Source organism: Oncorhynchus clarkii, chromosome 10 (genome assembly GCF_045791955.1).
Source record: "Oncorhynchus clarkii lewisi isolate Uvic-CL-2024 chromosome 10, UVic_Ocla_1.0, whole genome shotgun sequence".
NCBI lineage: Eukaryota > Metazoa > Chordata > Actinopteri > Salmoniformes > Salmonidae > Oncorhynchus > Oncorhynchus clarkii.
In genome coordinates this window covers 39,335,846-39,362,745 of record NC_092156.1, presented here as the reverse complement: position 1 = coordinate 39,362,745, position 26,900 = coordinate 39,335,846, and the positions used below count along the sequence as shown (strand labels likewise).

At 45.6% G+C, this 26,900-nt stretch overlaps 1 protein-coding gene across 7 annotated transcripts in view; it reads right to left on the bottom strand.

Moving 5' to 3' along the window:
* LOC139418456 (unconventional myosin-XVIIIa-like) overlaps positions 1–26,900 on the bottom strand; it is a 109,209-nt gene that overhangs the window by 41,543 nt on the left and 40,766 nt on the right. For 4 of the 7 annotated variants that reach the window (XM_071167906.1, XM_071167910.1, XM_071167907.1 and 1 more), the window contains exons 1-23: positions 23,037–23,260; positions 21,424–21,708; positions 21,186–21,217; positions 19,620–20,456; positions 17,651–17,743; positions 17,270–17,341; positions 15,066–15,131; positions 14,077–14,164; positions 13,717–13,823; positions 13,404–13,580; positions 13,030–13,240; positions 12,626–12,869; positions 12,355–12,418; positions 12,060–12,204; positions 9,673–9,843; positions 8,996–9,086; positions 8,652–8,844; positions 6,603–6,689; positions 4,655–4,793; positions 2,042–2,201; positions 1,763–1,949; positions 805–1,012; positions 481–590 (exon numbers count right to left, since the gene is read on the bottom strand). In XM_071167906.1, coding sequence (XP_071024007.1) covers positions 481–590; positions 805–1,012; positions 1,763–1,949; positions 2,042–2,201; positions 4,655–4,793; positions 6,603–6,689; positions 8,652–8,844; positions 8,996–9,086; positions 9,673–9,843; positions 12,060–12,204; positions 12,355–12,418; positions 12,626–12,869; positions 13,030–13,240; positions 13,404–13,580; positions 13,717–13,823; positions 14,077–14,164; positions 15,066–15,131; positions 17,270–17,341; positions 17,651–17,743; positions 19,620–20,456; positions 21,186–21,217; positions 21,424–21,460 — 3,519 coding nt within the window. In that variant the 5' untranslated portion in view covers positions 21,461–21,708; positions 23,037–23,260. Of the gene's footprint in view, positions 1–480; positions 591–804; positions 1,013–1,762; positions 1,950–2,041; positions 2,202–4,654; positions 4,794–6,602; positions 6,690–8,651; positions 8,845–8,995; positions 9,087–9,672; positions 9,844–12,059; positions 12,205–12,354; positions 12,419–12,625; positions 12,870–13,029; positions 13,241–13,403; positions 13,581–13,716; positions 13,824–14,076; positions 14,165–15,065; positions 15,132–17,269; positions 17,342–17,650; positions 17,744–19,619; positions 20,457–21,185; positions 21,218–21,423; positions 21,709–23,036; positions 23,261–26,900 lie in introns of those variants that run through there. The other 3 variants (XM_071167909.1, XM_071167912.1, XM_071167908.1) reach the window with 2 other exon arrangements.

The window sequence follows — 26,900 nt, the reverse complement described above, 5'->3', positions numbered from 1 at the left end:
CATTTCACTTCAGCCTGGCTCCTCTTTCAGGGGACCAATACACAATTGACCCTCATTGATAGTTAACCTCAGAGTGGAACCCTCATTAGCAATCCTCCCTTCACAGGTTGGGTCACACTAAAATACTTTTAGGCCCTCTCACCATTTACATCGCACATAAACCATTGCAGTGGAGAGTTCCTATCCTAAGAAAATCATTAGGGTAAAACCACCAGGCAGACAGCCTCCAGGGTAGACAATATATTTCACAAAGTTGATAAGTTCAGCCCTAAACCCCAGTGCAATTAGAAGGCCTTTCCTTCCTGTCTCTGCTTCTGCTATGTTGATTAGGTCATCACAATAGCTCTGATTAACAGAGGTTTATTCCTCTGTCAGTGGGCTACTGACAGCCAGGAAGGAGACGGCCTCTTCAGATTATTAATGTAACACTACAGACCTCAGCTATGCTCCACACACACACACAGAGAAAAATAGACTGACCCTCTTCTCATCCTTCACTATGTAGTTGCGGCCAAGTTTCTTGGTCAGGTGGGGTGCCAGCACATCGAAGCGGCGGCGGAATTCTGAGAAGACCATGTGATCAGGGTATCCTGTAAAGACAACGACATGGGGGCAAGGTTACGGAGCTACAATTTTTTACAGAACTATTTATTCTAACCACATAGTCTACGTGACATACAGTAGAGCAGTGTTGGTCGTTTGGTTTGTTTGTGAAAGAAACCAGACTCCAGTCTAGGCAGGTCAGACCCGTCAGGACCTTCCTCATCTAACAACCACAGCCTCTAGCTCTGTCAGCCTTCTCACCTTGTCTGTAGATTCTGAGGGCGTCCAGCAGCTTGGAGCCGCGGAGCTGGGACCGGAGCAGGGCCACATCCAGCTGCATCAGGCCAGAGTCTCCACTTTCCCCCTGGGCCTCCAACTCCCCTCTGCCCGCCCGCAGGGCATCAGCATTGGGCAGCAAGCAGTGGACAAAGTGAACCCTGGACCTCCTTACCGTGTCCAGCAGAGCATCCTGAAGGAGAGAAGGGTTAGCTGGGACTCAAATGATAACAGTGATAGAGGGCTAGAGGATAGGGCAAGGCCTCACCGTGCACTGAGAGAGTAGCCCAATTTAATCACAGACCAAACCTCTTTAATCATATGCAAAGGCGCCACACAGTGGCTCTCACACATTTCATACATTAAGCAATCTTAGAAAATAATCAGCTTGAGTTGTAATAAATGGTATAGTTAAGAAATGTACTCTGGACCAGGAAATCTAATGCCTAGACCCTGCACTGGGACGGCTTCTAGCTCCTACCCTTTAAAGCTGTTATAACATAGCAAAAACATAGGAAGATAGATTATACATTTAGCAGACACTCTTATCTAGAGTGACTTTCAGGAGCAATTAGGACTAAGTGACTTACTCAAGGGTACATAGGCAGATGTTTCACCTAGTTGCCTTGGGGATTCGAACCAGCAACCTTTAGGTTACTTGCCCAACGTTATTAACCACTAGGCTACCTGCCACCCCAAACACTGTGAACACCTCTCTCAGAGGGAGGGCGTACATTAGGCAATGCTAATTAAAAGACTCCATTTACTAAATCAGCTCGTGTATAGGATTTAAATGAGGGGCCCAACACCACGTGGATATACACATAATGAAACATGAACAGAAGTGAAAATATAATAAGTTATTTGGGGCCCTCTCGATCTCTCTCCCTCTCACAGTCCCTCGACCAGACCTGGCCCCTGCAGATGACCCCTAGCCTCTCACCACTTGTAGTTTGATCTGGATGCAGAGGGACTTCTTCTTGACGGCTGCCACCCCAGTGGTGAAGGTCTTCCTCATGCTGGTGGCACGCCGCAAGGTCAGCTGGGAAACGCCCTCGAGGCCAGCAATGGAGCCTGACAGGATGGTGGCCCCACCCCCTCGACTCATAAACAGACCACTGATGTTCTTCCTAGAGAGGAGAGCGACAAATCCAACACGGTCAGAAATGTCTGTTGCAAGTGTTGCTAATCAAGCTAAAACATTATGTGGGACGGGTGTTACTTTTGGGAGTCCTTTAGGAGACTCCCTGCGTTGGTCGAGACAGGGTTCTGTTTAGCATGGCTCAGCCAACCACGGGCATCATACTCCACCCAGTCTGTACCATGGCTGTGGCCCAGCAGGAAGTGATGTAGTCTCTCACTCTTCAACAGCAAGGTGTGACCTGACCAGTAGAGAGGATAAAGGAGTTGATAACAATTATGTATGCCAATGTTTGCGTGTATGGATGTCTACAGTATGTGTGGTAATGAACATTATGTGAAAAAGAAGAAAAACAACAAATCATTGTCACCTTTGAGCAGACAATATATTTTCTATAAACCTGTATTTTTTTGTGTTTTTGCAGTAAAATTATTTTAGAATATGGCAGTTTAGAAAACAGAGAATTCTTTGAACATAAACACTGTTTGCTGCTATAGTTTTCTCCCCATCGTTTTACAGTGAAGAATAATAGAAACAGAGTGGCAAATTGCATACCACAACATATCTGGGTGATTAGTGCAGTTCTGTTAAAGTAACCTTTCAACTCTGCCACTGCATTGGTAGCTGGACTGCCAGTCTGTTAATGCTATCTTCCCAACTCCTTATGGAATTGCCATGCAATTGTTTGGCTTGACAATCACAACGCAGGAGGCAAAAGCACAAACTGACCTGGGACCAGGCTAGTGTATTGGTGGGTTCAATGTAAAACGGACTTTACCTGACGATGCACATCCATTCACTCCTTTGCATTGTCGTGACAATTCTGAATCATAAAAATCATCCAAAGGACAGTTGGTAGAATGTTTAAATGTAGAATGTCTGGTCGATAAGAGTGACAGTGTTGATTTGAAACCCATGTTATTGCTTTGCCATGGTAATTCTATTCATCAGAACGCAATTACATTTGAAAATGATGATATCAAAATGTTTGTAGAATTAAGAACGTTAGAACAGTTGGTTGATAGGCACCAATGCTGATTTAGAAAATCCGTTTTGGTGGCAACAAACTCAAAACTAGACGTGCAACTTGTTTCTGCTATCCAAGATTTTCAATTGTTAACTCGGTAGAGCATGACACTTGTAATGCCAGGGTAGTAGGTTCCATTTCCGGGACCAGCCATACATAAAATGCACGCACGCATGACTGATGTCACTTTGGATAAAAGCATTTGCTAAATGGGATATCATTTTACAAAATGAGCTTCTACACCCAGCAATTTAACCAGTCTGTACCATGGATGGCACAGGAGCATCGATATCTTCCTATCAAATAGTTTTTTCTTATCAGTATTTGGTTAATTGCTTATTTTTGTGTATTATCGACATTCTATACTGAACAAAAAAAAACATCATGCAACAATTTTACTGAGTTACAGTTCATAAGGAAATCAGTCAATTGAAATTCATAAATTAGGCCATAATCTATGGATTTCATATGACTAAGCAGGGGCGCAGCCATGGGTGGGCCTGGGAGGACATAAGCCCACCCACTGGGGAGCCAGGCCCTTTTGACACAAAAGGGCTTTATTACAGACAGAAATACTCAGTATTTCATCAGCTGGCCGGGTGGCTGGTCTCAGACGATCCTGCAGGTGAAGAAGCCGGATGTGGAGATCCTGGGCTGGCGGGGTTACACGTGGTCTGTGATTGTGAGGCCAGTTTAACGAACTGCCAAATTCTCTAAAACGACGTTGGAGGTGGCTTATGGTAGAGAAATTAACATTTATTATCTGGCAACAGCTCTGGTGGACATTCCTGCAGTCAGCATGCCAATTGCACAGTCCCTCAAAACTTGAGATCTGTGGCATTGTGTTGTGTGACAAAACTGCACATTTTAGAGTCGTTGCCTTCTATTGTCCCCAGCACAAGATGCACCTGTGTAATGATCATGCTGTTTAATCAGCTCCTTGATATGCCACACCTGTCAGGTGGATGGATTATCTTGGCAAAGGAGAAATGCTCATAAACAGGGATGTAAACAAATTTAGAGAAATAAGCTTTTTGTGAATATGGAACAGTTCTGGGATATTTTATTTCAGCTCATGAAACTAACACTTTATATGCTGCGTTTACATTTTTGTTCAGTGTATGTTTAGAATGCACTTAGGTACATATAGAACTGGTTTTATGAGTGAATTTTCAGATATCTGGCATTGTGAGTGCGACTGGAAGTCCCAGTCCCTAAATATGACCAGCTTCCGCTTCCACAACCAGCACTGGCCTGAACAGGAGAAACGCAGGCTGTTCCACAAGCACATAGCGGTGAGGTGCAAGGTTGAATTTGACAGTAAAGCGAGGAGGGAGTTCTATGATCAGCGTGTGACCTCAGGCAACAAGTTGCTGTTTTCTGATGAAGAGCGAAACTGGAAGCCATTCCAGGGGTGCTAGAGTTGGCCGCAGAGATGGGCTTCCTGTGAATCTCTGCCCCTCTGTTGAATTACTATTGATTTATTTTGGAGAAGTAGTATTAAGACAAGATTGGATAATATAAAACGAGATTGGTAGGCATAGTAGGTGTGATAAGTGTAGGTTAGTGTCTATTTTAATCAAAATAAATATTCAGTCAAAATAAATCATATTTGAAGTATAACAATAGTGATGGATTTTTTTTGTGAGGCGGGTGTGTCTCTGTACCCTTGCTCTCGCCCTCGGCAGGGCCGTAGTAGCTGAAGAGACGTCCCAGTAGAGTGTCCTCAGAACCCCCAGGCTGCAGAGCCTCCTCCTCCATCAGCCACAACAGGCCCCGCGCCTCATCAGTCCTCAGCGTCCGCACCTGGCACACACACAGGTCAGACTCGCTTCCAACCCCTCACCTCACTGAATAGATAACATCTACTGTACTCTGACACATTTTCAGTCCTTCAGATGGTTGTAGAAATCAACAGTCTCACCAAAATACACACAAACAGACTAACTGGGCATCCGTTTGCTTTTCAGCCTACACATACTGACTCACTTTAGCAAACACACCCAGCCAGCCAGCCCACTCCTACTCAAACTCCAAGGCCTGAAGCGAAGTCAGCTCTGATCATCTAACCATCTACTTTGTGGGAATCATTCCGTAAGCCTGAGGAAATTTCATCAACATTTGTTGTAAGGCTTTCACCTGGAATAACACAACACAACAAACACTGACACAAAATAGTGTAAAGGAGTCAGCTGATCATATTTAGCACCAAAATACCCCGCTGACAATACAGTGAAACACTGCTTTCAGATTAAATGCTTTTTATTAAATAACAACCACAAAAAAATACAACCGTTTTTTTTCAATAAGCAATTGCAGTCGGGTTTTTTTTAAGGTCCAGACGGCAGAGAGGGACAGGCCATTAGCCATGGCTCTCGTTAGGCCTAATATCAGAGTAATAGCTCAGAGAGCACTGGAGCGTTCAGGAAGCCTGCTCTAAACAGGCCACTTCAGAAATTACCACAAGAATGCTGGCCGCAATTGAGCCTTTTGGTATAATTGAACTCTAACCCCTTTTTCTCTTCAAATGGCCTTTTCTGAATTCAAGAATATACAGTGTATACCCACCTACTGGTAGAATCTGAAGAAAATGCTTTTTATCAGTGTTAGCACATTGTTATTATCAATAGAGAAGTATAACTACTGTAGTAGTGTTGAGTGCAATGACCTTTTAGACCTAGAAAAAGCTCAGCAAAGCCATATAAAAGCTTTCTGTTAGACATACAAGTACACAGTAAAAACCTGTTCCTGGGCCTCGCTAAAAGCCTTCACAGCAAGCAAACAGACCCCAGTGAACCCATGGGTACTGAGTCTTTTCTGTCAGGGGACAACATTTGAAGTGTCAGTGTAAATCCAACTGTCAGCTTTCATCCTAGTGTCTCGACATCAACAGAGAGTGATCTCTAAGAGCGTGGGCTGTGCTGTCCCATTCTTTTGTTTTTGTCAGCCTTCAAAGGCTTTGGCCTTCTGCAGCCATCTGCTATACCCTGGTTCAGTGCTTTTGATGACAGCTCCAGCAGGGCCAGGACCCCTTAAAAGGTAGAGCACTCAAACCAACTTATTACACCGCCGACCATGACACTCTCAACACCTTGTCATTTTGGTTTCCATGGCACACACACTGGAGGAGAAGCAAAACACAGATTTTGTTTTCTTCCACCTGAGTGGGTTTTCTAGTCTTTGTTTACTGGATGAAATGTCTGCCTTTTCCTTCAAGCCTCTCCCTGTTGATTCCTCTACAGAAGCATTCGTATATTATGCTCACTGAAAATGTTTACAATAAACAGAAAACTCTCAAATCTGCAAAAATGCATACAACTGACTCATTGTGAGTCACAAAGGACTCATGAATGTAATTATATATGTGCATAACAGTGCACGGTACAAACGGTGTGGGCAGTGAGAGAGGCAGGGTGTCAGGACTACGAAACAAAGTGGCAAGAGCTTCAGAAGGGAGTTTAGATAATGATGCTCTGGAATGTGCCATTACTAAAGAGAAATGGCACAGAAAGGTGGAGACAGAGAGTACTGCTGTACAGCGTGACACTGCCATGGCCGTAAACTCTGTAACCAGGTAAACTCGTGTGAATATAGGTATTGAAGGAGTGTCCTTACCAGTGCTTGACTTGACGCTTGGTCTACTGCAGCTACAGACAGAGAGGTGTTAGGTTCCATGTCATCTAATGGAAGCTCTATGTTCTCCTAGAGGGGTGACGCAGGGAGGGGGGGGGGGGGGTTAGTAACCAATGACAACGACATAAGTCTGAAGACAGGGCACCAAGTTTGAAGTTTTCTACTATAGGGATTAGTTCATCATCACCTACAGTATAGACATAATAACATAATAAATAGTAATACAATGTTGGAAACTGCTCATAAACTGCTGTTAAATGGCTACAGGCTATGAAAGTGAAAGCATTGTGTTTTTTACAATGGGAGTGATTAGACATACATCGGTTAGGACAGAGTGTTGGCAGGGATATTTCCGCCCTATTATGATGGGTGTATAGTCTAGTATTCTGCTATGAGAAGAGAGGGAGTTAGAGAGTGGGGAGTTATTCATCCTCGTCGAGCGAGCAGCTCCACTGCTGTGCAGCTCCACTGCTGTGCAGCTCAGCCCAGTTCACACAGCCAGTGATGAGTGACCTCGCTTTGGGCTCGGCAGGGGAGGAGAAATGGCAATCATATGGCCATTATATAGGCTCACTGTGTGACACTATTAATGAGAGGGAGGAAACCATGAGTTCTATGTAGCTCTAACTTGCCATGGCTTACAGGCAGGAATAGTACAGATTTTCTGTCCTGATGTATGGATTCTATGGGAGTATGTATATTTGAATCCTTAAAGCAGGGTTCCACAACTGGCGGCCCGCGGTTCGGATTTGCCCCCCCAAGTTTTGTTTGTTTTATTGCTGGACATAAAGGACTGGAAAAACACTAGCAAATCAACTCCAAATAATTAACTTATTTGAAAATATATGTTCCAAAGTATTCCCACGCATAATAGAGAGATATACAGTACAAACATAAGCAAGGTTTGAAATGATTACGTTTTAATCAAACACTATATCTGTTTGGGCTACTTGTAGTCAATTTGCAGTATACACATGTTTTGTAATTATGCTCCGCCCCCTGACCATCCACATCTTAATCTAGTTGATGATCCCTGCCTTAAAGTTTGAATCAGCAGCTGCTACATCAGGGTTTCCTAAACTCGGTCCTGGAGACCCCAAGGGGAACACGTTTTGTTTTTTCACCTAACACTACACAGCTGATTCCTATAAATCAACTAATCGTCAAGCTTTCATTATTTGAATCAGTTGTGTCAGGCTAGGCCAATAGCCAAAACGTGCACCCCTTAGGGTCCCCAGGAGTTTTCTTACTTATTTATTTATGATATGCACCCAATGATTTATGTAGCACATAACTTAGTGAGCTTAGTTCAACTGCTGTACCCCATCAGAACCCAAAATATAAGCTTGTTAAATGTAAACAAACACTATATAGCCTCAAAACATGGTTAAAACATCATGAATGGTCAGTCCTTGCATCCATAGCTCTGTCTATGAATTTGAGAGTGGTTACATTTCTCCAGTCCCATCCCTCAGCTTTCTACCCAAACAGGGGCGGGGAAAATGCTTTGTTATTGTTTTAACTGCTGATTGACGCTTTAAAGTGTGTGTGTGTGTGTTAGTGTATGCATTTTAGTATGTGTGTGTTAGTGTATGTGTTTTAGTGTGTGTGTATGTTAGTGTCTGTATGTTAGGGTGTGCGTCAGTGTATGTGTTTTAGTGTGTGTGTATGTTAGTGTGTGTGTATGTTAGTGTGTGTGTGTGTGTGTGTGTGTTAGTGTGTGTATATGTGTGTGTTAGTGTGTGTATGTGTGTGTGTTAGTGTGTGTATGTGTGTGTGTGTGTGTGTTAGTGTGTGTGTGTGTGTGTGTGTGTGTGTGTGTGTGTGTGTGTGTGTGTGTGTGTGTGTGTGTTAGTGTGTGTGTTAGTGTGTGTGTGTGTCTGTTAGTGCGTGTTAGTGTGTTAGTGTGTGTTAGTGTGTGTGTGTGTGTGCATTAGTGTTTTTGTGCATTAGTGTGCGTGTTAGTGGATGTGTGATGATGTGTGTGTGTGTGTGCGTGTGTGCGTGTGTGCGATGTGCATATTAATATACCTCTTTGTATCTCTCTAGCTCCTGTACAAAGGTGCGCTGATAGAACAGTGTCTGCAGGCGCTCCTGGGTGTAGTTATGGCAGAGCTCTTCAAAGGTGGCTCCGCGCTCCCGCTTGGCCAGGCGAGGGTTCTGAAAGCCCGGGGTGTCCACGATGAGCAGGGAGCACAGAGAGTGCTGGCTGGACTTTAGAGCCCTGACACACACACACACACATAGGAAGACAACCAACAACAAAAAAATTCAGCAAGACAACAAGTACAAGGCAGCAGACTCTAAACAGAGAGGCCAGCTGTAGTGGTGTCCGTGCGTCATCTCCCTCCATCTCTGGTAAAGTAGTGACTAACCTGTTGATGAGGGAGACGAGGAGGGTGAAGAGCTCCGAGTACAGCCCAGATGCCATGGCTTCTAAACACTCCATGGCTGTGGTCTTGGAACCTGGTGGTAGAACAGGTGAGAAGAGAAACAAATTTACAGCAATATGCCTGTCATCAGATCAGACCGCATACATCACAGCAGAGGCACGGAATACTCTGCTCACTCCAGTAAGTGTTTGATTTGAAAATGGGAGAACTGCAGGGAACCAGCTAAGCCTAGTGCTATTGCCCTTCAATCTCAGAGATGGTGTGAGAGGAAGACAGGTGAATCACAACCATGTCTTATATGTGACAACGTGGGAGGGAGGGCAAGGTGGGAATGAGGGCAAGGTAAAATAAAGGCTAACTGTCAATTTTTACTGTGATACGGTTCTGCCTATTTGTCCTTCGAACTGTGCACGTCAACCTCTGATAAAACTCCCAGAGGTACTGTACATGTGGAAAAAAATCAATGGAATGCAATTATCATTTCAAGGGCAATGCATGGAGGACTTCTAAAATTGTCCTGATATATTTTCGTTATACCTACCTATCAATAACCACTCTGTTTCTGTGGTAGTCATTACTAAGATAAGCTTTAACGTTCAGAGACGTGTGTCATCTCCTCTAGGTGATGAGCTGGTGTGCGTGCATAGTCCCAGGTGTACCTGAGGCTTCTCCTGCTGCATCGTCTGTCCCCTGGCGTATAGAGCTGGCTCTGGGCAGGGTGCCTTTGGCCTGGTGCTTGAAGATGGAGGAGGAGAGCTCTTCCAGGGTGCAGCCCAGCAGGTAGGCAGCCTTCTGCGCCCACTCGTGACGTGCAAACTGCTTCCTACCGGCTGAGACGCACAAAAATAGCACCATTATCCCCTCTGCCAACAACCATACAGCTTCTATACACGACAGGAGACTACAGTTACTGGAATAGGAGGTGTATGCATGGGTTTGATCGACCGTGCCCCAGGCTAACACCGCTGTGATGGTATAAAAGCTAATAATAATCCCCTCATCAGGACAGTGAAATGTAGCATTCAAAGGACATGCACGGTACTGGGCATCCAAATGGTACAAACCCAACATTTTCTCATTTGTCCACAGTCCCATTAGCTAAAAGCCTTTTTGCTGCTACTTTTTCAAATGTTATTTTTCTCACAGCTACAAGTCCTTCGTCCACAGTACATGATTACAGGGACTATCATTCCAAAGTACAATGACTTTGCATTAACACGAGCCTCGGTCTGCAAACCAAGTTTGACTTTAATCTGGTGGATGGGTGATGTGAGTGGATAGGAGTGGCTTTTCATTTCAGTGCGTTATTGGAGAGGAACCCTCCTCAGACACTTAAGAGGGTGACTGACTAGGGAACATAGAACAGTTGGGTTTCTGACTGAGGCATGCTGTAATCTCCCTGTTTCATCGGCCTATGAGAGCGGCACATGCCGCTGCGCTGTGACAAACAAGAGAGTTGTGAAGACGATCAAAGTGAAACACTGAGAACTTCATTAAAATGCTAATGACGCCATGTCTGCTCACAGTGATAAAAGCACAGAGGCAGGACATAACAATATGGAGAGGGGTGTGTTTACCTTTCTCTTCGTCTGCGATGCAAGGGGAGCGGCATGCAACATGCAAGTAAGAACAGGTAGTTAAAACAGTTAGTACAGAAGTCCTGTATACAGTGGATGAGCAGACAAACCGTGATCTGATAAGTTGATCTGATAAGCCTTCTCTCACACAAACACAAACATACACGCACGGCACTGACCCTCAAACAGCAGCAAGAACACATCGAGATGCGGGGGGGAGAACGAGGATGCAGGTTCTGACTAACACAGGAGCTTTATCGAAAAACCTCTCCTGAGAGTTGAGGAATGAAACAGCCCACACTTGTCAGCACACCCAATCAACCTCCCATTCATTGTCAGATCTACTGGAAGGAGGTGCATAAAGTCATGCAATTCTTTAGTGTATCGACACTGCAACTCACGAATAAAGGTCTAGAGTGCCCTCTGGTGTTACCTAGTCAAACTGCACTGCTTATCATTCGGATGCGTTTCTGCAAACCTGCAAGGAACTCACCCGTTTCTAAACTCTCTATAATACTACTAAGATGTTTTAATATTACAAGAGGGCAACAAGTGGTAACTGATTTCCACCAAGTGGCAAACAACTAATTTGTGTCAATTATCTGACAGATTGTAACCCAACAAAATGTGTATATTTAGATTGTAGTTGATCAATTAACCCTTCAGAGGAAGAGAGGAAAAGGAGATCAACACAGTAGAAGACACAGAAACACACAGAAGGGTGTTTGTTCGGGTTCATTACCAATTTCCTCGATGACTGACACTGCAGAGAAGGCAATGTTAGACAATGTGAATAAACATTCCAACTGCACTCACACCCGTTTTCATTACTATAGTGTAAACAATCTGTCTTGTTCTGGGCTGTCAGGCAAATAGCAATCAAACATACTGGGTTGTTCCCTGCTGAGGTACAGCAGCAAGCAGACACTGGGAACAAGGCAAGGCATTTAGACAGCTTAAGGCTGATGTTGGGCTGGGACTTTGTCGCCTCGTAAGCTGGAATACTTAAAACTCTTCAGTTGTTGCACGACTGTCTCAAACTGACATCAACCAGTTTGGTTCTGTGTTGCGCACGGCTGAACGGTAAAGGAATGCAATTAACATCTCCCCTGCAGACAGTAAAACTTGGCATTATTGACAGGGCCTCTAGACTTCACAACTGTCTTTGTCACAAATGTTCTCTGCCCGAGAAGCTCCTTGAAACAAACAAATAAAGGCCCTAGATAGATGGCAGCTGTAGCATCATGAATTCTGTTATTTTGGAATAGACCCAATATCTCTTTCCTTGACTTTACTCTTGCAACTACACTATGTAAATTCATAATATTTAGTTGAATCTGTCATTGTTAGTAGTAAATTATCTGTAATTTAATACAGAACGCAGCTGCATTAACACTATAGGCCTCTGAATTAACATCTGACATAGTGACTGAGTGGGCTCCTGGTGTGTACTGTACTGTAATTCTTACCCTTGGTGGCCCCTGCAGCTCCTAGATGATAGATGGCCCCCAGGACCAGCCAGAAGGCCCTCTGCTCCTCCCCACTGATCCCCAGGACCTTCATAGCTGCCTGCAGCTTGGTGAACTGCTGGGAGGCCCGCTGCTTGTCTTCAGACTGGGCAAGCACGGGGGGGGGAGAGAGAGAGAGAAACAACAGGAATCTATATGGACTGTCTTTATTATAAAAACCATAGTGTGAATCTATTCACTCAAAACCAAATAAAACGTTCCTGACAAAGGTCTTTGGGGCCCTGGCAAGAGTTACCTTGGGTTGAGGTACGATTCCGAAGGCGCTGTTTTCAGCAAAGTGGTTAAAGTGCAGCTCAGTCCTGGAATGGCAATCAAACAAGCTGTCAGTCAGTCACCATGACAAGACTATACCTGACAGAGCTACTCAGAGTTTCTGACCAACGGACACTCACAAGTAAATAAAGGACAGAGAGAGGAGAAAGATAGAGAGGAGAGAGAAAGAGAGAGAAAGAGAGAATAGGTAAAGGTTCACTCTACACAGAGGTCTGAGGAAGATGACAGCTTACTTTAGAGAACTGTCGGCTCCAGCCATCATGTAGTAGAAGACATTGAAGGTGGACTCTCCCTCTGGCCGCCTGGTCACCCTTAGCTTCTCCAGCAGCATGGTCTGAATGGAGGCCGAGGCCACCTGGCCAGCCTGGTCAAAGTCCAGGGACACGATGTGGGAAAAGCGACTGGCATTCCCGTTCATGGAGGTGGAGCTGTTCCCAAAGGCCTCCAGGATGGTATAGACCGCCTGCCACTTCTCCGCTGGGAGACACACAGAAACAAGCCAAATAGTACATCCATACATGCGACATGTTGCAAGTAAATATCAGACATACAGTGGACTGTGAAATGAAGAAGAAAAACAAGTTGTTCCCTAAACTGTGTTCTAACTTACTGCATGTTCTTTCCCCTCGAAACCTACCAGAGAAGGTCTTGCCAGTGCTGCCAGCGATGGTGACCAGGTACTGGACCAGGTGTTGACAGTTGACAGTCTTGCCACTGCCGCTCTTGCCCAGCAGCACAATGGACTGGTCCTGACGCGTGGTCAACAGGTTCCTATAGGCTGACTGGGCAACACCATAGATGTGAGGTGCCGTGTCCTCCCTCCTGCACCCCTTAAACATGTGCATCACCTGGGGGGGAGGGGGAGAGAGGGAGAGATGTCATTCTCACCATATAAAGCCCCACAAATTAAACAAATCCAGTCCTACTTGCCCTTCCTGGTTTACTTGCTACTCTAACAGAATATATCCCCTCCCCTATCCTGCTAACCCCAGGATCCACCCAGGACTGTACCTTCTCAGAGTACATGGAGGGGGCGCTGATGGGGTTGATGACCACCATGTTGGGCCCGGCGTGGGTATGGATGAGGTTACCCCCGTAGCGCTGGCGCAGAGAGTGCATCACACTGGACTCATTGAGGTACTGCAGCGAGGACAGGTCCTCCACGCGGTCAAACAATGGAGGGTTGGCCTACACACAGGGGTCAGAGGTAAAAGAGATCATACATCCCAGACTTCAGATAATGAGACAAAAATTCAATAGGTGAAAATGTTTGGTGCCCTGCTGGGGCTAAACAGCATGTACATTTTGGTGAGTTTAGGCTAACCTTCTCCACATCATCTTCATCCACATCCAGCAACGAGCCGTCGCTCTCCAGTCGGATCTTGACTTTCCCCTCTGGCAGACTGCCTGGCTCCGTCTTCAACAGGGTCGCTGTGGTGACAGAACAGGGTCAATAGGATCTACAGCCACTCATTAGCCACATATTTAGTCATCTAAAAACCTTGTGTTTGTCTAGGCTGGATGTGTTATATTCAATACAAGAGTGAAATAGTGCACAATCAATACAAATTTGGTTTCCTATCTCTGTCAGATAAATCAACAAATGGAATCTGTGATGTACCTTTAATATGTTTTAATGTGGCCCCTATTGTGGTGAATGGCCTAGTGATTCAGGTCTACTAACCCAAGGAGAATCCATCCTTGTGAACCAGCCATACTTTCTCTGTGCCGTACCAGGCCTTCTCAGCAGCTATTTGCTCCTCGGTCTTCACCTAGGAGAGAGAGAGGACAGACAGACAGACAGACAGACAGGGTTAGTTCACTGCTATAAAGCTCAGAGGCAGGAGCAAAGGTGAATACCCAGAGAGAATAATTAGCTAGATGAATGAATAACTCCAGTGGAGGGGGTATTGTCACCGCAGTAACCTGACAAAGTGGAACAGGAGGACAGGAACAGGTGTGGATTGAGGTCTGGTTTCTTCACCTCCTTAAGGGAGGAGTTTTGGGTTTTAGGTCTAGTTCTCCCCCTCGCAACATTTGACCCAACCGCCCAGTAGTCCACCCACCCCAAACCCCCAACTCCACACCTAGCATCCACTCATGACCCACTAGGCAGGCCCCTGGTCCCCACTCTGTGTTTACCATCAGATCCCGCTCTGCAACCAAACTACTGAGAACCCACTCTCACTCACGATAACAGGACAGATGGTACATAACCCAATACAACAACACATGACTTGACTGGCTGCACATCAGTACCACATACTTCACCACAATGTTTATGAAGACTGCGGTAGACCTGCAGTATAATATGAGCAAACTAAAGACACATATCCTATGACAATTTATATGTTTACACATCATGCAATTTGAGTAACTCGGTTTTCCTCAAACACGACCTGAAAATCATAGTGAAAAGCAAGACTGGTAAAGCATAGACACTCAGTGCAAACCTACTACAGAATACTGAGGAACTCACTTCACCGGCAGTCAAAAAAAGTTTAATAAGTCATGTATTTCATGAGTTTCTCACTATTCTTCTGGTTTATCATCACAGATACAAAATCCCAGATGAGGATGTTGGTTCTGTGATTTACACACAACAGCACACTCCAGGGAAGGGACTGAGGGAGATGCATGGGGTATTGCAATCAGGCATAGCAGTGGCCAGACCTTGGGTTGAGAGGCGGCCGTGTGGGCCGCCTGCAGGAGGGCCACGGGGTCCTGATCCAACTGTGTCTGGAAGAGGGCAGGAAGAATTGGATTTAATCAAGGTCAGAGGTCAACTTCGAAGTTCATACTGCATGCTCAAACATGCCAACAGCCATGTAACAAGTATATTCCGTGAATTTGCCTAGAGGGTAGCATAACACATGCAGATGAAGAAAACAACTGACACCCACACTTTTGCTGTGAGAAAAAAAAAATGGGGGAAAAATTATAATCCTTCTAGCTTTACCAGTCTAAGTTACTAAGTCCAGCAGAGCCCGTCTGTGGGGGAGTGCTTAGGTCATATTACTGGGACTTCCAGCACTGCAGCACAGACATAGGGAAAGAATTCAGTCCGTAACAACATGGTGGGGGAATGAGTAAGGGGTGCAGGCAGAACCCCAGGTGGGTGAGACAGAGGTAGGGGATGGCGGGGTCAGTTAAGGAGAGCAGGCTTACACCCCAACACGAGACACAAGCACACAGTCCAGCCAGGCCGTGTGTGAGGGCGGTGGGTGAGTGGCCAGCCTGGGGAGCGGTGTGACAGGGGACAGACAGTACCTATGAGGAGACCACCGGATAGCCACGGCCACGAGGACAGCAGCAAACAGCGGAGCAACACACAGAGGGGAGGGGAGAAGAGACAGCAGAAGATGGGAAGGAGGAGCCAGGAGATGAGAGGAAAGGGCGATATTAAAAACAGATCACAGAGGGGTTTTTAGAGTGGATGTGACAGCTGTGATCTGGGATCAATGGTTCAGTCTCAATCCAACATCAAAGAAACCAAGTGGATAAAAACAGACTAGGACTTCAAGGGAAATGAACACCCCTTTGTCAGAAAGTGAATGTCAAAAGGACAGAATACAAATGTAGGGACATAGATGTGTGAATCCGGCAAATGAGGACATGACTGAGTAATGATATTGCCTGTTAAAACAGAAGGGACAAAGAAGGGGAGAGAGAGGAGAGGAATAGTCTCTGCACATACATATGTGAAACAGGGTCCAAAAGTGTGTGCCATGTCATATCAAAATAATTAACATTTTCTCACTTGACTAAAATCTATATTGTGACTGTACAAACATGTTGTAATTAGTTAGTTATAGCACTACATTATATTAAGTTTGAAAACCCAGCTGTGAAGTCACACCAAAGCCTCCTCTCAGAGAGAAAGACAGTGCCCACCATGAACCCACACATAACCTCCATTCATATGAACCCTTATCCATATGTCTTAGTCATATGGTCTCCTATCATCATGGCTAAGACTGACAGACTCTGATCTCTAAGCTGATGAGACATAAAATGGACGCTGCTAATCGGGGTTCACATTACAGCACCACAGGGCACCTCATAATTCAATAATAGTACAGCAGGGTGACATGGACCCATGGCAGGGGAAGATTTGGTAATAGTACAGCAGGGTGACATGGACCCATGGCAGGGGAAGATTTGGTAATAGTACAGCAGGGTGACATGGACCCATGGCAGGGGAAGATTTGGTAATAGTACAGCAGGGTGACATGGACCCATGGCAGGGGAAGATTTGGTAATAGTACAGCAGGGTGACATGGACCCATGGCAGGGGAAGATTTGGTAATAGTACAGCAGGGTGACATGGACCCATGGCAGGGTAAGACTGGGTAATAGTACAGCAGGGTGACATGGACCCATGGCAGGGGAAGATTTGGTAATAGTACAGCAGGGTGACATGGACCCATGGCAGGGGAAGATTTGGTAATAGTACAGCAGGGTGACATGGACCCATGGCAGGGGAAGATTTGGTAATAGTACAGCAGGGTGACATGGACCCATGGCAGGGTAAGACTGGGTAATAGTACAGCAGGGTGACATGGACCCATGGCAGGGGAAGATTTGGTAATAGTACAGCAAGGTGACATGGACCCATGGCAGATGAAGATTTGGTAATAGTACAGCAGGGTGACATGGACCCATGGCAGGGGAAGATTTGGTAATAGCACAACAGGGTGGCCAGGCCCATCACAGGGTAAGACTGGGTAATAGTACAGCAGGGTGGCATGGACCCATGGCAGGGGAAGATTTGGTAATAGTACAGCAGGGTGGCATGGACCCATGGCAGGGGAAGATTTGGTAATAGCACAACAGAGCAGGCAGACAGACAGGCTGAAAGAGAGAGGTGAAGTTACAGTAGAGCCAGCTCCGGTGAGGATCTTTCTCAGACGCCTGTGGTTCTCGTCTGTAGGGACCAGCTCTGGAACCTACAGGAGGTCACACCACCAACACCGGTGAGTCCTCACCCAGCCACTCCAGAGTCTATTGTTGCCATGGTGCTAAAGGTTTGTTATGCATGTTGGGGACCCCTTGTATATGTAATTTCCTTTGGCCAATCCCAGGTCATTTACTCTTACTGTGATCCATCTAATGTCAATGTTGAATCATAATGTAGTCTAAGTCAACCTAGCCTACATTAAAAATATTAAAAAATACTGTAATTTACCATTGTACAGCATATTCTAAAATCTACAACACCCAGACAATCAGAAGCATACCAGCTGCAGGACACACACCTGTTCTTTGGAGCCAGGGGTGCCCTGAGGCTGGGACTGAGAACTCCCAGAGGAGGGCTTCCCAGCAGGAGAGGAACCAGAAGCTGCCTTCACCTTGATATATCAACACACACACACACGAGAGTCAGTGACCTCTAACATAAAGTCTTCCACACACCATGCTCCTGATAAGGACAACACACTCAATCCCGTCATGCTCAAATCCTATAAAACACACAGCGTTCCTCAAGCCCATTCCAGTTTAAACAAAATCCTCATATTTTGGACAAGGATCTTCCCAACATTTTGGTACATTATTCTCTACAATGTTCAATGGTTATTCATCATTAATAAGGCTGCATTAATTGTCCTCTGTGGTCTAGTGTTAGGCAAGTCTAGATAGTGTTCCCAGGGAGTTCCCCAGAGCCTGGTGAAAATGAGTAATGGCTCAGTGCCTCAGATCAGCCTGGCTCTCTGTGGACCAGCCATGACCAGACCCTTATACCTCCTGATGAGACTGAGGTGGGAAATACTACCTTTTATTTAATGTTGTACCTTTTCTCACTGCAGGAAGACTACGGTTTGAAGTAAATGAGCCAGTTAGTAGCCAGTTAGTAGCCAGTTAGTAGCCAGTTAGTAGCCAGTTAGTAGCCAGTTAGTAGCCAGTTAGTAGCCAGTTAGTAGCCAGTTAGTAGCCAGTTAGTAGCCAGTTAGTAGCCAGTTAGCACTTTGCTGATGCAAATGAATGAAGCAGCAGTTTCTACCATTGCAGCAAGACAAGAGAGATCCTGTGGAGAGACATACACTACATTACCAAAAGTTTGTGGACAGCTGCTCGTCGAACGTCTCGTTCCAAAATCGTGGGCATTAATATGGAGTTGTTCCCCCTTTGCTGCTATAACAGCTTCCGCTGTTCTGGGAAGGCTTTCCACTAGATGTTGGAACATTTCTGTGGGGGCTTTCTTCCATTCAGTCACAAGAGCATTAGTGAGGTCGGGCACTGGTGTTGGGCGATTAGGCCTGGCTCGCAGTCGGTGCTCCAATTCATCCCATAGGTGTTCGATGGAGTTGAGGTCAGGGCTCTGTGCAGGCCAGTTAAGTTCTTCCACACCGATCTCAGCACAGCATTTCTGTATGGACCTCGCTTTGTGCACAGGGGCATTGTCATGCTGAAATAGGAAAGGGTCTTCACCAAACTGTTGCCACAAAGTTGGAAGCACAGAATTGTCTCGAATGTCGTTGTATGCTGTAGCATTAAGATTTCCATTCACTCAAACTAAAGGGCCTAACCCGAACCATGAAAAACAGCCCCGGACCATTAATCTTCCTCCACCAAACTTTAAAGTGTGATTTATCACTCCAGAGGACGCGTTTCCACTGCTCCAGAGTCCAATCTAGCCAACGCTTGGCATTGCGCATGGTGATCGAAGGCTTGTGTGCTGCTGCTCAGCCATGGAACCGCATTTTATGAAGCTCCAGACGAACAATTATTGTACTGAAGTTACTCTCAGAGACAGTTTGGAACTCGGTAGTGAGAATTGCAATTGAGGACAGGAAGTTTTTACGCACTACACACTTCAGCACTCGGCGGCCCCGTTCTGTGAGCTTGTGTGGCCTACCACTTCGCGGCTGAGCCATTGTTGCTCCTAGACGTTTCCACTTCACAGTTGACAGGGGCAGCCAATGTTTGTCTATGGAGATTGCATGGCATGTGCTCGATTTTATACTCCTGTCAGCAAACAGGTGTGGCTGAAATAGCCAAATCCATTCATTTGAAGGGGTTTCCACATACTTTTCCATATATAGTGTATGATCCCTATCCACTCAGCATATTGTGAAAAGTCAAATCCATAGGCATAATTATTAATTGTGTTAATTTCACACACAGAATGGGTTAATAGGTGTTCAGTGCACACATCAGAACCGCATGCACCATTGAATTATGTAATACTCTCTTTAGGCAGGCATTTTGAGGGCACACACTCTGTACCTCTGGTTTCTTCACAGCCCATGAGCGAGGGGCAGGGACGAACCCTGGAGGAGGGGCAAGAGGGTCGGATTTCAGGGCAGGGATAAAACCTGGGGGCCGGGCAAGGGGATTTTGTCTTGGGGCAGGAATGAAGCCTGGAGGAGGGGCAAAAAGGTTGTTTTTTGGCACAGGGGCAGGGATGAAACCTGGAGGGGGGGCAAGGGGGTTGGCTTTGGTTTTGGGTGCAGGGATGAAGCCTGGAGGAGGGGCGAGGGGGTTGGCTTTCGGTGCGGGTGTGGGTATGAACCCTGTTGGAGGGATGGTGGGGTTTAATTTGGGGGGAGTAGGAGTGGACACGGAGGTGGACGGGGCCTCATCTTCTTTTACTGCTGGAGGCTCCTGGCTCTCTACCTCCTTCTCTTCCTCCTGTTCCTTCTCTTCCTCTTTATCCTCCTTGCGGTCTTGAGTACGCGTACGAGGCCGGTGATCCTTGGTCCTCCCTCGGCCCATCAGGCTGGCCAGACCCATGGAGATGTCATCCTTCTCATCCTTTTTGCCGGAGAGGGGAGCAGTCTTGGGTACAGATGTGGCTATAGGGGCAGCTTTAGGAAGCTCTGTGCTGGGGGCCTGAGGCTGCTCCTCCACCCCAGGCACTACCCTCCTCACCACCCTCCTAATAACCTTCACCACCTTCTTCTGAGTGGGACCCTGGTCCTCTGTGCTCTCCTGCCTGGAGGAGGAGGCAGCTGGTGGGTCAGGGCCTCCCATGACACTGTCACTCCTGGTTGTGTCGCTGGTTGATGATGTCAACGGCTGTGGGTCACCACTTGTTTCTGTTTCAACTTCCACACCATCAGACTAGACACACACACACACACAGGTATAGGTAAGGAGGAGCCAATATTAGAGATACTGTATAGAAGACCCAAAGCTGCAGAGTTGTGTTTCATAAACTAAACACCATCATTTTTCACTGGCCAAAGCCCATGCCATTGTTATGTTATTTAGAGTGGCTGTTTGCCATCCCGTAGTCTTCTTTACCAAGCATCTGTCTAGTCTACAGGAAGGAAAGCTGTGTCAAACATCCACCAGCACACAAACTACATGTCCAACTTGTTGGATGTGAGTAATTTATACACATCAATGTTTCTACTTTTTCAGATTTCCTTTCGCTACACAGAGCTATAATACCTCAGATCATAAACCATGACTGGAGGAATTTCTTTCTCGCAGATTGTCAACATCAGATTAAATGTGGTTTACGTTGGCTTATACAGGTCCCCCATTGCAAAAACCTCTTTCAGATAGAATCTGTGGAGCACTGTCTCACTGATTGCCCAGGATTAGTCTTCCTGTACTGTTCATTACTCTGTGACTACATCAAGGCCTACAGGTGACACCTCTACTGCATGGTGCTATATTGAATAACCGACTAACGGCTAACCAACTAACACCCTGAAAACCCTGAGAGTCAATGACACGGGTGAAGAGAGACTGCCACTTGGCTGAGAGAAGAAATCTTCAAAGGTCCTACTTCTAGATTGTTAGATGCTACTATTAAAAAGCACACAGCGACGTTACACTTACATCTGAGGCTGGCTTGGTTTCAACTTCAACCTACAAGAGAGGATGGTCAAGAGAGGCCGATCAAACCCGGAACTAAAGCTCACTCATGCAAGAACAACATGCACATCTCTACCACGAACATCCTTCCTCTGTCCACAGAGAAGACAATCCTCCTCTTCAGCCTAAAGCTCAGCTGACAACAGTACATGTGCAGGAATCTACTAAAGGTGCAAACACAAAGGTAAAACAAGACTTCCCTTTTGCCGCCAGAATGAAAAGCGTGAACTGTAAGCCATGGTAGTAGCCCAGAAGTCATGGGCTGAACCGGGAGAGTGGAGGTGAGGGGAAGGAGGGAGGGAGGGAGAGGAAGAGTGTAAGGTCGAGATAGACAGTACAGGGAGAGTAGAAAGAGAGGATATGAGGATGGACTGATGAGAGTGCGTGCGTTTCGAGGTGGACGGTAGGTAGGGGGACGAGGACTGGCGTCTTTCTTCACACTAGCTACTACCAACAGGGCAGTAGGACCATGCAGGCTGAGGCAGCACTGAGGACAGAAGACATGAAGAACAGGATGAAATGGATACATACAGTACAGGCAGACAGGAGAGACAATTTACCTCATGGAGACAGGACATCAGTTCACAATCACACATGGAAATAGATCAATCTTTTGCAAATGTTCTTATTTCTTCTAAAAAAGTATTTCAATATCAATAGAATCACAACTACATTTCATCATTATATATTCAAATATTCTCCTCCGCTTTTATTTGACTACAGTATGACATATATTTGACATACGGGAGTAGTGCAATGTTGTGAATGCTGCATTAGGTCTGCCTGTTATTAGAGTGTAAATGTCGGACATACCGGTGATTTAATCTGCAGGCTAAGAGTGTCACTGACTCGATCACTGCAATATCAGACTCAGGTTATCAGGTGAAACCCTGTGGTTTCTCTATGTTGTTAGGAGAGTTAAGAGTTAACATGTCAGTGAAAGGTGATCACAGGAGAATCAATTGTCACCAGACCTCAGATTTCTGCGTCAGTAGTAACTGCCCCTAATGTAAAGAATTGAGGATTTGCATGCATTAAAAAGCTTGGTTCCATATGGGAGAAAAAAAGGTACAGGCCAAAATAGAACCAAGCAAACAGTCATACACACACAAACAACAGTTGTGGCTAGAATTTATATAGCTACGGATGGAAGTGCGGCATAAAATCGCAGGGTCGTAAGTTCTCCTAACCTGCTACAAAAAGTTATTTCTGTCAGTCGCTGTATGCCATCTAATTAAAACCACAAACATATGGATTTGTCTCATGTTGATGACATCACAAGAAGCAAACAAATGACAACATAGAAGTGTAACTGACATGGACACCGCACATAGGAGGCACTACACAGATCTGTGGTTCTGGCTATCCTTCGTAAACAAGCTACCAGGTCAACCTCTAAAGGCTAAATACATTAAGAGTATTACATAGTCTCCAATATTGTGTCTCCATCTCCAATATTGTTCCATTCAGATTTACCTTTCAGTTATAGCCAAGAACACTGCCAACTGTCATCTTAGCCAAAAACAAGTTCAAAACTGTGGTACATGACAGCCACGGGCTGTGCAGTACAGAAAGTAGGCACGCTGGGCATTCTCTATAAGCAGCAGGGCTGAAATGAGTGGCTCAGCAACGTGTTTCACCATCCTGCCCTAGCTTTCATCAGACAGCTTCCACTCCTATTAATAGTTACCAGCAGCAGAGGAGGCCATTCTGAGACGCAACTAGAGCCCTATTGCTCATGGTACAGCAGACAGACACACTCCGAAAGGAACACACTACCAGGCCCATACAGAGTCTGGACCACTCTTCTGTTACCTTGTGTCGTCTGGAGGCCCGATCAGTTTTGTCTCCCTCACCGGATCAGGGAAGAATTGGATGTGGGTTTGAGGAGAACGCGGTTGCTAGCCCTGGTAGAGGAGGAGGAGGAGGTTGAGTAGAACCACAGGAGTTGAAATCGTCACAGCTAGCACTGCAGGCAGAGCTGGGTTAGGGATCTGTCGTAACGCGATAGGACCCTGGGTGGAACGCTGGGAGGGCGGGGAAGGGGACAGACGGAAGGAGGACAGCTGCTGGGATACAGAGGAGGCTATAAATAGCAGCACACAACAAGCACCATGACACTACCATGCCAATTACCCCCAACCCCCTCTCTTATCTCCTGTAGTGTGTGCCCCACCCAGCAGAATGACAGGGAGAGAGAGTTCAGGTCTTCTCTGTCCCTCTCAGGCCCAAATCACTGGCCTTCCCTACCTTTCCTTGTCCAGTCTTAGCTAGGCCTGTGTAGGCATGCCAGAGTAAATCTGGAGGGGCAATGGGAAAGTCTAATCCCTCCGTCTTTTAGAGCCACACACAGAAGTAGGTTAAAGACTTTGAACTACATTCATGATGTGTCAAACCAACACAGGACCTTCATGTGTTAAGGCCATAAACACAGGTACAAGCACAAATCATTCATGCCAATGACTGAAATAATGTAAAGCGCATCTTGATTTAGAATCACAGGTTTTTTTTCTTCCAAATGATGTTTACAGCATATAAAAGGCATCAGAAAAGTAGGCATACTGATCAGAATCATTTGGGCTCAGAGAGCGCACAGACTACCACTAGAGGGACATTACTTTTCTCTTTGTTCACCGAGTTTCACTTTGCGTCCTACACCACAAGAGGGAGCTATAAGACTTACAACATTTACTTCTGCTTTTCAATTCTAGGAAGGTATCAGTTAATCATTCTACTGCCCTATATTCAACATTCATATGAATTGTCATTTTACCAGAATTGGAGTTGAAAAAATACAACAAGACACATTGATAACAGTACGTATTTAGCCTGTAGCTGAGAAAAGTATTACTCCAAAATAATCCATTGTGGGAAAACCGGTGTGACATAACATGTGGTCTGGGCCTGGAGGGAGAGAAGAGCATTCAGCTGCTGATTGGGTGTGGTGAGCAGGGGGAGTGGCTGCAGGAGGACAACACGGAACTGCAGGCGGTTCAGCCGGGCTCTGCTAGACCAGGCTGGTGGAATCCAATTTATCTGTTCCATCTAACACAGCCCAGCCGGTTAATCCTTCCTTCCCCACAGTGTGTGTGTGTGTGTGTGTGTGTGTGTGTGTGTGTGTGTGTGTGTGTGTGTGTGTGTGTGTGTGTGTGTGTGTGTGTGTGTGTGTGTGTGTGTATGTATGTATGTATGGCTGAGTGTCTGTCTATATATGTTAAACACTGATCAACGATTACTGACCTCCAACTCCACACACAGCTCTGATTCTGACCCAGTTCAAATGGAGGCTGAACCTATAGGATTTATGAGATTCTGTCATGAACATGACCTAGATTATCAAGAATCACAGTAAATACACTAAATACAGACCTGATTACAGCACACGTATAGAAAGCCAAGAGTTAGCATCAGAAAACACACAGATGGAGAGTAGCTTATAAACAACCTGCTACAGCTCTGTTAGAAAGAGGTGTGAACACACACAAGGCTGACAAATGATTTAAGAGGAAGTGATTATCAAGCTCAATTAGCGAGGTGAAAATGAGCTTTTAGAGGAAGGTAAAGACAACCACATGGCAAATTGCTATTGTATTCAGCTGGTGAAAATAGAGTAATTTAACAGGTGAATTACACTTCAACACGAGAGCAAAGTGTGTGTGGAAGCTGAAGGGAAATGGCAGCAGACAGAGAGCAGGTCTATGTAGGTTGACACAGACTGTGGAGAGTGAAGAACACTGCCAACAGGCTATCAGGCTATGGTCTGAGACATGTGAGGATACCAGAGGCACACCACCACACTGCCCTCACTGTCACTAATGACCCCATTGTGTCCCCTTCAGCCTGCCTCTCAGGGCACTGCACAACACCCATCACAAACACACACACTCCGCAGTCCACATGCATACTAACACAAACACACACACACCAACTCTGAAAACTCACAGGCAGGCAGAGGGGCAAGGCCAGGCTTATTATTTCCGCCACACTGTGGGCACCATTCAGCCCCCAGACACAGAGAGACTGACGGCATGGGCACAAATAGCAGCATGGAGCCATTCACTGGGTTGAATAGAGGGGTGAGCATGGAGTAGAGAACAGAGGGAGAGGGGGGCAGAGAGACCCACACTCAGGGAGTCAGGAAACAGAACAGATTCGTTCCAATGTGAACTCCACTAGGGGTGTGACTGGGTGATCAAGCCAATCAAAACACCACATATCACTCTACACCGATAAAAGAGTTTCGGGGCAATAACAATAGGTTAAGACCATTCCAGACATAAAACACACAGTGATGATTAAGCGCAATGGCAGCTGCTATTAGAAACCTGAAAAGCTGAGGGTGTGTCTGTTTGAGTGCTGATGTCCAAACACAGCAGGAGGACGAAGACTATGTCAATGAAATTCCTCGACACACCCACTTTGCAGGCACAACCACATTCAGAATGTTCATTCAGAATGATTTCCTATCAGAGATATTAAACTGCAAAAAAAGCATTCCCTTCCTGGTCTAAACTAGCTAGCCTATGTGAGAGCTTGACTGGCTACAGGAGTAGGAGTCATGATTCTATATATTTTTTAACAACTTTTATTTATTCCGGGGAGCCCAATTGAGACCATGGTCACATTCTCAATGGCGCCCTGAGAACAAACAATTTGCCTCCCCCCCTGTAAACCTGACAGCTTTATTAGTAGCCACAGTAGCCCAGCCCATCTAATCCCAGTGTCTGTAGTGGACTAATGCTGAGTGTTTACTGTGAGAGCATTGCCTCACTGCCTCACTGGGACTGGGGAGGATGTCATTGAACTGGGCTGCTGCTTGGGCGGGAGATTAAGACGATTTACTCATTTCCTAATGACAAAAGCTTGTCTGCAGCTTGGCAGGACATATGCCTGAGATAAAGTTATTAAGTCCACTCATTTTCCGCTACTTATAAGTGGGGCTGGGGTAACTGTACTAACTGGGGCTAAAAAGCTTTTGGGAGTCATTCCACCTCAACAAAAAAAAAGCACAAGAGGATTTTGACACTAACCAATCTCCGATTGATGTAGGAACAGATCCAATTTGCATTACTGAAGCAGTATTTTGTTGAAATAGTATTTGATCTCTGAGAAATTAAGCTAATTGATTGCACCCAAATTGGCCATTTTAATTTATATGATTAATATAATATTCAGTGAATATAGTACTTAACATCCCATTTGGACCTACATTCTTCCTAACAATGAGTAAGGCATGAGGAATACAATAAACTGATCAAAAGCCAGCCCCGGACCCCACACACACAATGTATTTTCATCATGAGCAAAAGCTAAAGTGTCAAAGAAAATGTAGTGATTAATTTAATAAACCAGCTAAATTGACAAAAAGGTGTGGCGAAAGTAGAAGGAACCGCGGCATCTAGTGGGCAAAACCAGGTACTTTCACACTAATTTATAATAAATAATGCAAGGGGGGGGGCATCACCAGAATCACAGGGAACACATTACAAAATGGTGAACAAGTAATACTCGAAACCGCAGCTCCATACTACTTGTACAACAGAGAACTGATACTTTATACTGGTTGTGGAGGTGGGATTGGCATGTGATGTGGGGGGGTCCATGGTTGGCTTCTGACCATATTATTGGATTCCTCATGTCTTACTCAGAGGTAGGGAGAAGTTTGGTCCAAATCAGGAT